At 42.4% G+C, this 14,285-nt stretch overlaps 1 protein-coding gene across 1 annotated transcript; it reads right to left on the reverse strand.

Moving 5' to 3' along the window:
• Positions 1-706: 706 nt before the first annotated feature.
• LOC139166037 (long neurotoxin 1-like) lies at positions 707-13,086 on the reverse strand. Its single transcript, XM_070749296.1, has 3 exons — positions 13,032-13,086; positions 3,519-3,620; positions 707-903 (listed from the first exon to the last, which is right to left on the reverse strand). Exons 1-3 carry the CDS (start codon positions 13,084-13,086, stop codon positions 707-709), a joined length of 354 nt encoding a protein of 117 aa, XP_070605397.1.
• Between the last annotated feature and the right edge of the window lie 1,199 nt (positions 13,087-14,285).

A 14,285-nucleotide genomic window follows, 5' to 3' on the forward strand; every position in this document is an offset into this window, starting at 1 on the left:
AGCTCTTTATGTGGAACTGTATCAAAGGCTTTGCTGAAGTCCAGATAGGCAATATCCACGGCACCACCGTGGCTTTAAGGCTTTAAAAAATTACCTTAGCCAGTAAGCTTGGGGCTGTTGAGCTCTAATACCTTGTTACGGCCGTTAGTATGATTCTGGTATAAATCAGTGTGGTTGCATGGTTTTATCAATGTGAAGTTTATAGATTAATTGTAAATATTGGTCTTTTGAACTGTTTTGTACTTTCTTTTATAACCTGAATCTCCAGAGAAGGGTGGCATGTAAGTCCAATACATAAATAAATATTTAAAAAATGGTGAGATTCCCGGAATCATTGACTGAGATGAGCAACTGTAGAAATGGAAGGAAGGAAGGAAGGAAGGAAGGAAGGAAGGAAGGAAGGAAGGAACAATCCACTTTTCTCTGCCACAGATTAGAGATGGGCAGCCATATAAATTGAATAAATGGATGGATGGATGGATGGATGGATGGATGGATGGATGGATGGATGGATGAGCAAGGCATTTTTCTCTGTCCCAAATCAGAGATGGAAGGCTGCATAAATTGAATGACTGAATGGATGAATGAATGAATGAATGAATGAATGAATGAATGAATGAATGAATGAGATGAGTGGATGGATGAATAAATAAAGGAGTAAACAAACAAACAAACAAACAAACAAGTGAATTGTCTCTGCCTCCGATCAGAGTTCCAGCTCAATCAAGGCACCAAAAACAAGAGTCATTGCCAACAGAGATTTGGAGCATCTTACGGCTGCCACATCGTTGCACCTGTCTTCCTGGCAGCAGTGAAAAGAATATAGCGCCGGCCAGGTGGTTTTGGTGATGGGGCATATGACTGCACAATCTTTTTCAAGCCTGAATCCAGACAAAGTGGTAGCTAAACGGAAAAGGAAACACACAACAGATTGAACAATTCGCCCCCCTGCTCTTTTCGTTCACGCCCGAGTTAACAGTTAGTCAATCATTCTCCCACCCAGTTGGACAGGGATGTCATTTCCAATCATCCCACAGCAGGGAAACATCAAAATTTGGTGTGTGTTTGCGTGTGTGTGTGTAAGGGGGTGAAAAGGTCCCTCCTGTGTTGGTTTTTGTTGTGGTTGGTTCACAGCCAGCTCCTCTGGTAACAGGGAAAGAGGGTATAGGTATGGTCAGCTATGCAGCACCGGTAGAAAAAAATTGATTTTTTTTTTCTTTTTCCCCCCTTCTGGGCTCTGGATCTGTTTTTCCTATCACAGTAAATGAGGTTGAATGTGTATAATTTTAGAAGAGCTGTGCGTGCGTGTACATACACATACAGTTTATATAGCAGAGAATGTATATTTTTGTGTGCCTGTGTGTAAGATGTATGTACACGCATGGCATATATACATAGAATTAAATAGTATATTTTGGATGTTCAGTAATAGTAAATAGATGGGGAAATTGTATCTCTTTGAGGTGAGGAGAGGCCAGGCACCCTAACCCAACCCCCTGACATGAGTGATGTCAAGTTGGCCACCTTTAAGCCAGTCACATGACCTTTAAGCCACCCCCCAGTCACACCCCTTGTGGGGTGTCTCAGGGGTCGGTCCTCTTCCCCCTGCTATTTAACATCTACATGAAACCACTGGGCGAGATCATCCAAGGACATGGGGTGAGGTATAATCAATATGCGGATGATACCCAGCTTTACATCTCCACCCCATGCCCAGTCAACGAAGCGGCGGAAGTGATGTGCCGGTGCCTGGAGGCTGTTGGGGCCTGGATGGGTGTCAACAGACTCAAGCTCAACCCGGATAAGACGGAGTGGCTGTGGGTTTTGCCTCCCAAGGACAATCCCATCTGTCCGTCCATCACCCTGGGGGGGGGAATTATTGACCCCCTCAGAGAGGGTCCGCAACTTGGGTGTCCTCCTCGATCCACAGCTCACATTAGAAAAACATCTCTCAGCTGTGACGAGGGGGGCGTTTGCCCAGGTTCGCCTGGTGCACCAGTTGCGGCCCTATCTGGACCGGGACTCATTGCTCAAACTCACTCATGCCCTCATCACCTCGAGGTTCGACTACTGTAATGCTCTCTACATGGGGCTACCTTTGAAAAGTGTTCGGAAACTTCAGATCATGCAGAATGCAGCTGCGAGAGCAGTCATGGGCTTACCTAGGTATGCCCATGTTTCACCATCACTCCGCAGTCTGCATTGGCTGCCGATCAGTTTCCGGTCACAATTCAAAGTGTTGGTTATGACCTTTAAAGCCCTTCATGGCACTGGACCAGAATATCTCCGAGACCGCCTGCTGCCGCACGAATCCCAGCGACCGATTAGGTCCCACAGAGTGGGCCTTCTCTGGGTCCCGTCAACTAAACAATGTCGGTTGGCAGGCCCCAGGGGAAGAGCCTTCTCTATGGCGGCCCCGGCCCTCTGGAACCAATTCCCCCCGGAGATTAGAACTGCCCCTACTCTCCTTGCCTTTCGCAAACTCCTTAAAACCCACCTTTGCAGTCAGGCATGGGGGAACTGAAACATTTTCCCCTGGGCATGTTTAATTTATATATGGTATGCCTGAGTGTATGTCTGTTAGTATATGGGGTCTTTTTTAAATCGTTAAATATTTTAAATCTGTTTAGATTATTTATGATTTGTTTCCACGTGTTGTGAGCCGCCCCGAGTCTTCGGAGAGGGGCGGCATACAAATCTAAGTAATAAATAAAAATAAATAAATAAATGATCATCAAGCCACTCCCACCTGGTCATATGGCTGGCAAGCCACACCCACAAAATAAGCCACTCACACAGTGTGGTAGTAACCAGGTACCCAAACCCCTGACATGAGTGACGTCAAGTTGGTCACCTTTAATTCAATTCAATTCAATTCAATTTATTAGATTTGTATGCCGCCTGTCTCCGAGGACTCGGGGCGGCTCACAACAATAATAAAAACAATATTCCAGTGAAAAACAAATCTAATATTAAAAAGCACATAAAACCCTATCATATTTTTAAAAGCAAACAACATATACATACCCAAACATAAATAAAAAGCCTGGGGGAAAGGTGTCTCAACTCCCCCATGCCTGGCGGTATAGATGAGTGTTGAGTAATTTACGAAAGACAAGGAGGGTGGGGGCAATTCTACTCTCTGGAGGGAGTTGATTCCAGAGGGCCGGGGCTGCCACAGAGAAGGCTCTTCCCCTGGGGCCCACCAAATGACATTGTTTGCTTGACGGGACCCGGAGAAGGCCAATTCTGTGGGACCTTACCTTTAAGCTAGTCACATGACCTTGAAGCCACTCCCACCTGATCACATGGTCGGCAAGCCACACCCACAAAATAAGCCACACCCATAGTGTGGTAGTAAAAATTTTTGCAGCCCTTTATTGGATGCAGGGACCAGCCATAAGTCATTTTTTGTTCACTGCCATTGTAACTTCGGTCACTACACGAACGAACGTAAGCTGGGGACTAATTGTACATGCATACAGAACGGCCAGAGGTCGTGCGTGCTACGTGCTTACCCATGTATTTTGTGCAGAATTGCTCACTGTGAGAACAATTTTTAATCCTCGTACACCCCGTGTACTTTGTCTGGTTGCAATTGTAGCATTCCAGTGAAGGAACTGCATAGGAAAAAATGGAATAAGGTTGGCATTAGTTCAGCATCCCGAAACTGAAAATCTGGGCATAGAAATTAAAGCTCTTCCCTTTAGTTCGACTACTGCAATGCTCTCTACATGGGGCTACCTTTGAAGAGTGTTCGGAAACTTCAACTCGTCCAAAGTGCAGCCACGCAAGCAGTCTTGGGCCTTCCAAGAAATGCCCACATTTCGCCATCACTCCGTGGAATGCATTGGCTACCTGTTGTGGTTAGCTCTGGCCCAGCTCCTGCCCCAAGGACTGTGGAGGTGGGGGAGACATCCACATGCTGCAGGCCTGTTTTGCCCCCGGTGGAATTTGCTGATGAAGGCTCCTCTGACCAAGAAGACATGAGTGACAGGGAGGAGGAGAGTGGGGCAGACAGCTCAGAAGGAGATCAATTCTCTAGCTCCTCCTTGGATTCAGAACAAGAGTTAATGATACAGCCACGCATGCGGAGAGCGATGCATAGGCAACAACAACTGAGAGATTATTATCAAAGAAAATGAGGCCACCTGTGGTTGGGTGGGGCTGTGGTAATTAGTGAGGCTGCTAGAAATAGCAGCCTGTGGGTTTGGCCATTGTGGAGGATTATCTGATCGTTGTGTTTCGTGCCTGCTTTACTGACTTTGACCTTTTGTGTGCTGATTTTTCCCCGCTTTGAAACAAAACCAGGGCAAAGTGTGTTTCACTTTGTGAAAGAAGAAGGACTGTGAATTGCTTCACAGCTGCAAGCTAAGTATCACAGAACTGATAAGGGACTTGTACCAATTACCAGTTTGTTTGGAGACGAGGGCTCTTTGATATACCAAAAGAGGGCTTAGTTTAAGTGAATTTTCATTATAAAGAACATTGTTTTGAATTTTCAAACGTGTGTGTGTCTGAAATTTGTACCTGTGCATTTTTGGGAGGATTCTACCAGAGAGCTTGACAGAACAGCTACCAATCCATTTCCGGGCACAATTCAAAGTGTTGGTTATGACCTATAAAGCCCTTCGTGGCATAGGACCAGAATATCTCCAAGACCACCTTCTGCTGCATGAATCCCAGTGACCGGTGAGGTCCCACAGAGTTGGCCTCCTTAGAGTCCCGTCAACCAAACAATGTCGGCTGGCGGGGCCTAGGGGAAGAGCCTTCTCTATGGGGGGCCCAGCCCTCTGGAATCAGCTCCCCCCAGAGATTCGCATTGCCCCCTCCCTCCTCGCCTTCCGAAAGAGCTTAAAAACTCATTTTTGCCAGGAGACTTGGGACTTTTAGATCTTCCCCCTGATCAATAAATGTTTTAAGTATGAGTATTGGGGAATTTTGGGAGTTGAAGTCCACACATCTTCCAGCGGCCAAGGTTTAGAAACACTGGTTTAGGGTCAAATAGACCCAGACAGAACAGCAGGGTTTTAAAGCATACAGTCTTGCCACCTAAAGAGGAAAAACTGGAGAAAAACAAGAGAAGAGGGGAGGGAGGGAGGGAGGGAGGGAGGGAGGGAGGGAGGGAGGGAGGGAGGGAGGGAGGAGAACAAAAACATCAAGCAACTTTGATTCTTCTTTTTGATGGCTTCGGTCCAAAGATCCTGGAATATGAGGAGCTTGTAAGGAGAACAGATCTTCGGGGTGGTTGTGAAATCCAGCAGAGACAAGCTTGAACAGGAACCCTCCAAAGAAGGGCTTAGTACCAAGATTTAGTCAATAAATCTTAGCACAACTGTCTGGTTAAACATAGAAACATAGAAGTCTGATGGCAGAAACAGACCTCCTGGTCCATCTCGTCTGCCCTTATACTATTTCCTGTATTTTATCTTAGGATGGATCTATGTTTATCCCAGGCATGTTTAAATTCAGTTCCTGTGGATTTATCTACCACGTCTGCTGGAAGTTTGTTCCAAGCATCTACTATTCTTTCAGTAAAATAATATTTTCTCATGTTGCTTTTGATCTTTCCCCCAACTATGAACTTTCCCCCAAAATGCTCGTAAGAAAACAAAATTAACCAGTGAATGGAAAATCTGCAACACACCACAAACCACATTGACTGAAGCCTGACATATTAATTCTCTGTCTGTCTGTCTGTCTGTCTGTCTCTCTGTCTGTCTGTCTCTCTGTCTGTCTGTCTCTCTGTGTGTGTCTTTCTCTCTCTCTCTTTATGCATATGTCTGTATGTATGTGAGAGAGAGAGAGAGAGAGAAGGAGAGAGAGGATGGGAGACAGAGGGAGACAGAGAGAGACGGGGTGGGGGAGAGATGAGTTAGTCATATTCTTGGCAAGTAGAACAACAACTCCATGCAATATTCTAGATAAAAAAGTTATTTGATCTTGCCTTCTTCCTAGGTGTGAGAAGGAATGACTGGCCAAAAGCACACTTTTAGGATCAGCAACCAGGATTAGAAAAAATAGAATAGAATGGAATGGAATAGGATGGAATATAATATAATAAAATGGAATGGAATGGAATAGAATGGAATGGGATGGGATGGAATGGAATGGAATGGAATAGAATAGACAGAGTTGGAAGGGACCTTGGAGGTCTTCTCATCCAACCCCCTGCTTAGGCAGAAAACCCTCCACTACTTCAGACAAATGTTTATCTACCATCTTAGAAACATAGAAACATAGAAACATAGAAGACTGACGGCAGAAAAAGACCCCATGGTCCATCTAGTCTGCCCTTTTACTATTTCCTGTATTTTATCTTACAATGGATATATGTTTATCCCAGGCATGTTTAAATTCGGTTACTGTGGATTTACCAACCACGTCTGCTGGAAGTTTGTTCCAAGGATCTACTACTCTTTCAGTAAAATAATACTTTCTCATGTTGCCTTTGATCTTTCCCCCAACTAACTTCAGATTGTGTCCCCTTGTTCTTGTGCTCACTTTCCTGTTAAAAACACTTCCCTCCTGAACCCTATTTAACCCTTTAACATATTTAAATGTTTCGATCATGTCCCCCCTTTTCCTTCTGTCCTCCAGACTATACAGATGGAGTCCATTAAGTCTTTCCTGATACGTTTTATACTTCAGACCTTCCACCATTCTTGTAGCCCGTCTTTGGACCCGTTCAATTTTGTCAATATCTTTTTGTAGGTGAGGTCTCCAGAACTGAACACAGTACTCCAAATGTGGTCTCACCAGCGCTCTATATAAGGGGATCACAATCTCCCTCTTCCTGCTTGTTATACCTCTAGCTATGCAGCCAAGCATCCTACTTGCCTTTCCTACCGCCCGACAACACTGCTCACCCATTTTGAGACTGTCAGAAATCACTACCCCTAAATCCTTCTCTTCTGAAGTTTTTGCTAACACAGAACTGCCAATGCAATACTCAGATTTAGGATTCCTTTTCCCCAAGTGCATTATTTTACATTTGGAAACATTAAACTGCAGTTTCCATTGCTTTGACCATTTATCTAGTAACGCTAAATCATTTACCATATTACAGACCCCTCCAGGAATATCAACCCTATTGCACACTTTAGAGTTATCTGCAAATAGGCAAACCTTCCCTACCAAACCTTCCCCTATGTCACTCACAAACATATTAAAAAGAATAGGACCCAGAACAGACCCTTGTGGCACACCGCTTGTAACCTGTCTCTGCTCAGAATACTCGCCATTAACAATAACTCTCTGATGTCTATGCTTCAGCCAGCTTGAAATCCACTGAACTATCCAGGGATTAAGTCCAATCTTCACTAATTTATCTATCAGCTCTTTATGTGGAACCGTATCAAAGGCTTTGCTGAAGTCCAGATAGGCAATATCCACGGCACCACCTTGATCCAACACCTTTGTGACATAGTCAAAGAACTCAATGAGATTAGTCTGACACGATTTGCCTTCAGCAAAGCCATGCTGATTTGGGTCCAATAAGTTATTGTTTTTTAGATGCTGATTTATCCTCTTTTTGAGTAGAGTCTCCATCATTTTAACTACAACTGATGTCAAGCTAACTGGCCTGTAGTTTCCAGCTTCTTCTCTACTGCCCTTCTTGTGGATAGGCACAACACTGGCCATTCTCCAATCCTCAGGAACATCTCCTGTTAACAGGGATTGGTTAAACAAATCAGTCAGGGGGGTAGCAATGACAGATCTGAGTTCTTTAAGAACTCTGGGATGGATGCCATCTGGACCCATTGCCTTATTTATCTTTAATCTTTCAAGTTCTTCTAAGACATCGGCTTCTAAGATCACTAAGATCACTAAGATCTTCTTTAAAACTTCCAGTGTTGGAGCATTCACAACTTCTGGAGGCAAGCTGTTCCATTGATTAATTATTCTATCAGGAAGTTTCTCCTTAGTTCTAAGTTGCTTCTTTCCTTGATTAGTTTCCACCCATTGCTTCTTGTTCTACCGCCAGGTGCTTTGGAGAATAGGTTGACTCCCTCTTCTCTGTGGCAATCTCTGAGATATTTGGAAGATCGTTATCATGTCTCCCCTGGTCCTTCTTTGCATTAGACTAGCCATGCCCACTTCCGTTCTTCATATGTTTTAGCCTCCGGGCCCCTCATCAACTTTGTTGCTCTTCTCCACGTAAAGCCCTTGCCAAGTTTTGAAGAGATTGACCTGGCAGAAATACAAGAAATAGTATAAGGGCAGACTAGATGGACCATGAGGTCTTTTTCTGCCGTCAGTTTTCTATGTTTCTATGTTTCTATCTAGTCTGCCCTTATACTATTTCCTGTATTTTATCTTAGGATGGATCTATGTTTATCCCAGGCATGTTTAAATTCAGTTACTGTGGATTTACCAACCACCTCTGCTGGAAGTTTGTTCCCAGCATCTACTACTCTTTCAGTAAAATAATATTTTCTTATGTTGCTTCCCTTTGGGACATTAAAAATAGCATTTCCTTTTGCAGGATTGCCATTGGGATCCTTCAGAAAGAATGAAGAAAAATCCAAATGAAAGATAGGTGACTGTCTCTTCTTTAAAAACCTATAGTTTTGGAGCATTTACAACTTCTGGTGACAAGTTGTTCCACTGCTTAATTTTTGTCTTCTCCTTCATTCCAAGTTGCTTCTCTCCTTGATTAGTTTCCATCCGTTGCTTCTTCTTGTCTTGCCTTCTGATGCTTGGGAAAATAATTTGACCCCTTCTTCTTTGTGGCAGCCCAACAAATATTAGAATAGTGCTATCATGTCATCCCTAGCCCTTCTTTGCTCGGGTTTGGTGCTGCAACCCAACAGGACCGACACAGATTTCAGAGGAGAATCAGAACTGCAGAAAAAGCAATTGCTGCCAACCTGCCTTCCATTGAGGACCAGTATACTGCACGAGTCAAAAAGAGGGCTGGGAAAATATTTACTGACCCCTCGCATCCTGGACACAAACTGTTTCAACTCCTACCCTCAAATCTCGCTACAGAGCACTGCACGCCAAGACAACTAGACACAAGGACATTTTTTCCCCAAACGCCATCACTCTGCTAAACAAATAATTCCCTCAACACTGTGAAACTATTTACTATTGTAAGTCTATTACTATTACCACTAGTTTTTTCCTCATCATTCCTATCATCCTTTTCCTCCCACTTAGGACTGCATGACTGTAACTTGTTGCTTGTATCCTTAAGATTTTTATTAATATTGATTATTTCTTCATTGCTTATTTGACCCCTATGACAATCATTAAGTGTTGTACCACATGATTCTTGACAAATGTCTCTTTTTCTTTTATGTACACTGAGAGCATCCTCACCAAAGACAAATTCCTTGTGTGTCCAATCACACTTGGCCAATAAAATAATTCTGTTTGTCAGAGGATATAGAGAAAGATATGAACAAAAAGAAACTATAACCAGGAGTTCTTGGGGGGGTATCTGAGCTTGGTTCTTTTTTTACAGATGTTTCATTATCTCTCAAAGGAACATCATCAGCACAGTTCAACCCTGAGCTACAAACATCCACATTTGCTGGTAAAAATAATCAGGTCAAAAAAAGGTAGGGAAAAAAAATTGCAGTTGCTATCCTAGTCCTGTATTTAAATAATTCCCCTTTGGTCACATAATGTCCTAATGGAAGCCTTGCAATTAGACAGATGTTTTTGCCAAGGGAGTTGCATTTGTGGGTGAGCAAGGTTGCCTTGTGACAACACCAACAGTCTTCAGAACCAGCAATCTATATATTTAGGCAATGAAAGCAAAATTCAAAGGCGTAGAGTAGAGTAGGTGGTACCTGGCTCAACAGCAGTAACTTAGAGAGAGATCATGGAGTCCTAGCGGATAATTGCTTAAATATGAGCTGGCAGTGTGCAACAGCCACCAAAGAGGCCAACACAATTCTAGGCTACATAAACAGAGGGATGGCATCAAGATAACATGAATTGTTAATGCCACTTATAAAGGGCCTTGGTTCAAATCTGCCATAGGTACGTATTATCATATTTGGTGGTTATGTCCGGAAGCAGAAAAAATGTTGGTCTAGTTGAAAGAAATGTAAAATTATCAATTGGAAATGAAACCGGAAATGTATCTTTTGGGAATAATTAGAGGACAGCATAGTAAGTTGTTCTGTTGGGCTCTCTGGTAGAATCCTCCCAAAAATACACTGGTACAAATTTCAGACACACACACGTTTGAAAATTCAAAACAATGTTCTTTATAATGAAAATTCACTTAAACCAAGGCCTCTTTTGGTATAGCAAAGAGCCCTCGTCTCCAAACAAACTGGTAATTGGTACAAGTCCCTTATCAGTTCTGTGATACTTAGCTTGCAGCTGTGAGGCAATTCACAGTCCTTCTTCTTCCACAAAGTGAAACACACTTTGCTCTGGTTTAGTTTCAAAGCGGGGAAAAATCAGCACACAAAAGGTCCAAGTCAGTAAAGCAGTCACGAAACACAACGATCAGATAATCCTCCACAATGGCCAAACCCACAGGCTGCTATTTATAGCAGACTCACTAATGACCCCAGCCCCACCCAACCACAGGTGGCCTCATTTTCTTTGATAATAATCTCTCAGTTGTTGCCTATGCATCGCTCTCCACATGCTTGGCTGTATCATTAACTCTTGTTCTGAATCCAAGGAGGAGCTAGATAATTGATCTCCTTCTGAGCTGTCTGCCACACTCTCCTCCTCCCTGTCACTCATGTCTTCTTGGTCAGAGGAGCCTTCATCAGCAGATTCCACCGGGGGGCAAAACAGGCCTGCAGCATGTGGATGTCTCCCCCACATCCACAGTCCTTGGGGCAGGAGCTGGGCCAGAGCTAACCACAACAGTAAGGAAGACTGCTACTTAATAACACATATATTAACATCAGCAAGGTTGGTGTTTGCACAAACTTGGAAAAAGGAAAATATACCAAATGAAGAAATGGTGATTAGGAAAATGCTAGATTGTGATAAATTAAGCAAATTAACATATGAATTACAAAATAAAGACTACTATACAGTTTGGGGGAAATTATATAGCTGGATAGAAAAGAAAAAAGAACTGAACTAACGTTTAAGAAAAAGAATGAATCAATGGAAACAGAATTGTAAAGTATTAAGCAAATTCATTTTGTGTTATGTATATATATATATATATATATATATATATATATATATATATACACATATATATATATATATATACATATATATACATATATATATATGTTAAATGTTTATAGCTGGGATTTTAAAATTAAGGGAGACCAGGATAGATCTATTTCGGCCTTATTAGGCCTCATCAGCTGGCCACACCCATTCTTTTACTGGGATTCGATCTGGGAAGCTTCTGCATTGTAAAGCAGAGAGCTAGCAATTAGACCCATCCGATCTGAATCCATCCAGCTTTGTACCAGGGAGGGGTATATGTTTTTTCTTATGTCGGATGACCCTGGTATATTTTTAAGGAACGTCACAGCTCCTTTTTTTTTGCCTATAGGCCCAGCCTAGGGCCACTGCAAGGCAGTAATATATTTATAGCCGACAAACTATATTTTGTATGTGTTAAATGTTTATAGCTGGGATTTTAAAAGCTATAGAAATATATTACTGCCTTGCAGTGGCCCTAGGCTGGGCCTATAGGCAAAAAAAAAAAAGGAGCTGTGACGTTCCTTAAAAATATACCAGGGTCATCCGACATAAGAAAAAACATATACCCCTCCCTGGTACAAAGCTGGATGGATTCAGATCGGATGGGTCTAATTGCTAGCTCTCTGCTTTACAATGCAGAAGCTTCCCAGATCGAATCCCAGTAAAAGAATGGGTGTGGCCAGCTGATGAGGCCTAATAAGGCCGAAATAGATCTATCCTGGTCTCCCTTAATTTTAAAATCCCAGCTATAAACATTTAACACATACAAAATATAGTTTGTCGGCTATAAATATATTACTGCCTTGCAGTGGCCCTAGGCTGGGCCTATAGGCAAAAAAAAAAGGAGCTGTGACGTTCCTTAAAAATATACCAGGGTCATCCGACATAAGAAAAAACATATATATATATATATATATATATATATATATATATATATATATATATTTGTTTTCGTAGATTTTCATGGGTGCAGTTATGATGGTCTTGGTATATTCGGGTTTCTTCCCGTGTAGGATTTGGAAATTTCTGGCGACGTTTCGATGAGGTCCCACTCGTCATCTTCAGGCTGGTGTTTCTGTCCTTGTCTAGGGCAAACACAGCGAGACCTGAGCTGCCTTCCTTCTATAAATACTGGTGGCTGGGTGTGGTTTGATGGCTCAGCAATTGCCTGCTGTGTAGAAACTTCCTGGTGAGTCAGTGGGGTAGCACCTGGGGTCGTTGATGTAACTGAGGTATGCTGATTAGTTAATGGTTGTGGATTAGGCGTGATATCCTGAGTAGTTGGAGCTTGCAGGCTACTTGATTGTTTTGCAATGTGTGTTCTGAGTCTGGTTTCAGTTTCTATGGCTGGGATACTTTTGAGGGCTGGTTTCCAGATGTCTGGTAGGCGGGAGGTATCATCCCGCTTCTTCATATTTTGGGGATGTTTTTCTATCTCGATGTGTTCGCCCTAGAACAAGGACAGAAACACCAGCCTGAAGATGACGAGTGGGACCTCGTCGAAACGTCACCAGAAATTTCCAAATCCTACATGGGAAGAAACCCAAATATACCAAGACTATATATATTTTTATATATATAAAATATAATATATAAAATTCTGGGAGTTGAAGTCCAAATATCTTCAAGTTGCCAAGCTTGGGAAACACTGGCATACATTGTAAATAGTATTTATAATTTTACTTATATTAGTATTGTGTTATTGGCTGAACAACCACCACTGCCACATATACTCTGTTTATAAGTTTAGGATCCTAACATTGGCTATAAGCCCAGTGTGAAGTGCTAACACTGGTGCTTTAACCATTGCACCAAACTGGCTCATCTTATTCAGCATCCCCAAAGGCAACAACGAGTACCTCCCTACCCATGGTGCTCACCTTTCTTGACGTGCAACATAATGATCAGCAATACAACTGGAAGATGAGTCTTCATTACTTCCTCAAATTCATCCACGATGAAAACGCCGATTTTGAAGGTTCCCCTCCTGGTTTTGATACAGAAAAGCATTAGGTCACTACGGAAGCTAGGAATTGCATCTTTTCACACCCAAGGAACTGACACCGAAGAGAAACCAAGAAACAATGATGGGAAACTAACCAAGGAGAGAAGCAACCTGGAATGAAGTGAGGACACTTAATCAGTGGAACGGCTTGCCACCGGAAGTTGTGGGTGCTCCATCACTGGAGGTGTTTAAGGTGGACAGCCACTTGTCTGGAATGATGTTTGTTTGTTTGTCCGTCCGTCTGTCCATCCGTCAATCCATCCATCAATCCACCCACCTCCACCCCACCCCACCCCACCCCAACTTATCTATCTATCTATCTATCTATCTATCTATCTATCTATCTATCTATCTATCTATCTATCTACCTTTCTTTCTATCTATCTATCTATCTATCTATCTATCTATCTATCTATTCTATCTATCTACCTACATACCTATCTATCCTCTCTCTATCCTCTCTCTCTCTTTCTCATCTATCTATCTATCTGTCTGTCTGTCTGTCTGTCTATCTATCTATCTATCTACCTACCTACCTACCTACCTACCTACCTACCTAAAAATGAAAGCTCAAACACACACACAGGTTTCAAAAATAAAGCAAATGTCCTTTTTACCAGACGTTTGTTACTTCACAAACACAAATTAAATCAATGTCTCTTCCTTTGTTAAAATCCGGGCGTGAGGCCAAATTGATAAGATAACGGCACACACATTTGCTTCCCAGCCAAAAGTCTACTGTACTCTACAAATGTCCAACACTGAATCCAGGTTTGTCAGTCAAAACACTCTTTACAGGCTTTTCTCCTCCGGAGGTATGAATGTTGTCTTCTTGCAAAGAGCACCCTCTAAACCAGGGGTCCCCAAACTTTTTACACAGGGGGCCAGTTCATTGTCCCTCAAACTGTTGTAGGGCCGGACTATTAAAAAAAACTATGAACAAATCCCGATGCACATTGCACATACCTTATTTTAAAGTAAAAAACAAAATGGGAACATACTATTTAGAGGGGGGAGAAGAAATCCGAAATTCATATATGTTTATGTTTTGTTTCTAATTTTCTTTTGTTAACATCTGATTGGCTATACAAGGTTTTCTTGGTTTATAGAAAAATGTATAAAGAAAGAA

This window comes from Erythrolamprus reginae, chromosome 3 (genome assembly GCF_031021105.1).
Source record: "Erythrolamprus reginae isolate rEryReg1 chromosome 3, rEryReg1.hap1, whole genome shotgun sequence".
NCBI lineage: Eukaryota > Metazoa > Chordata > Lepidosauria > Squamata > Dipsadidae > Erythrolamprus > Erythrolamprus reginae.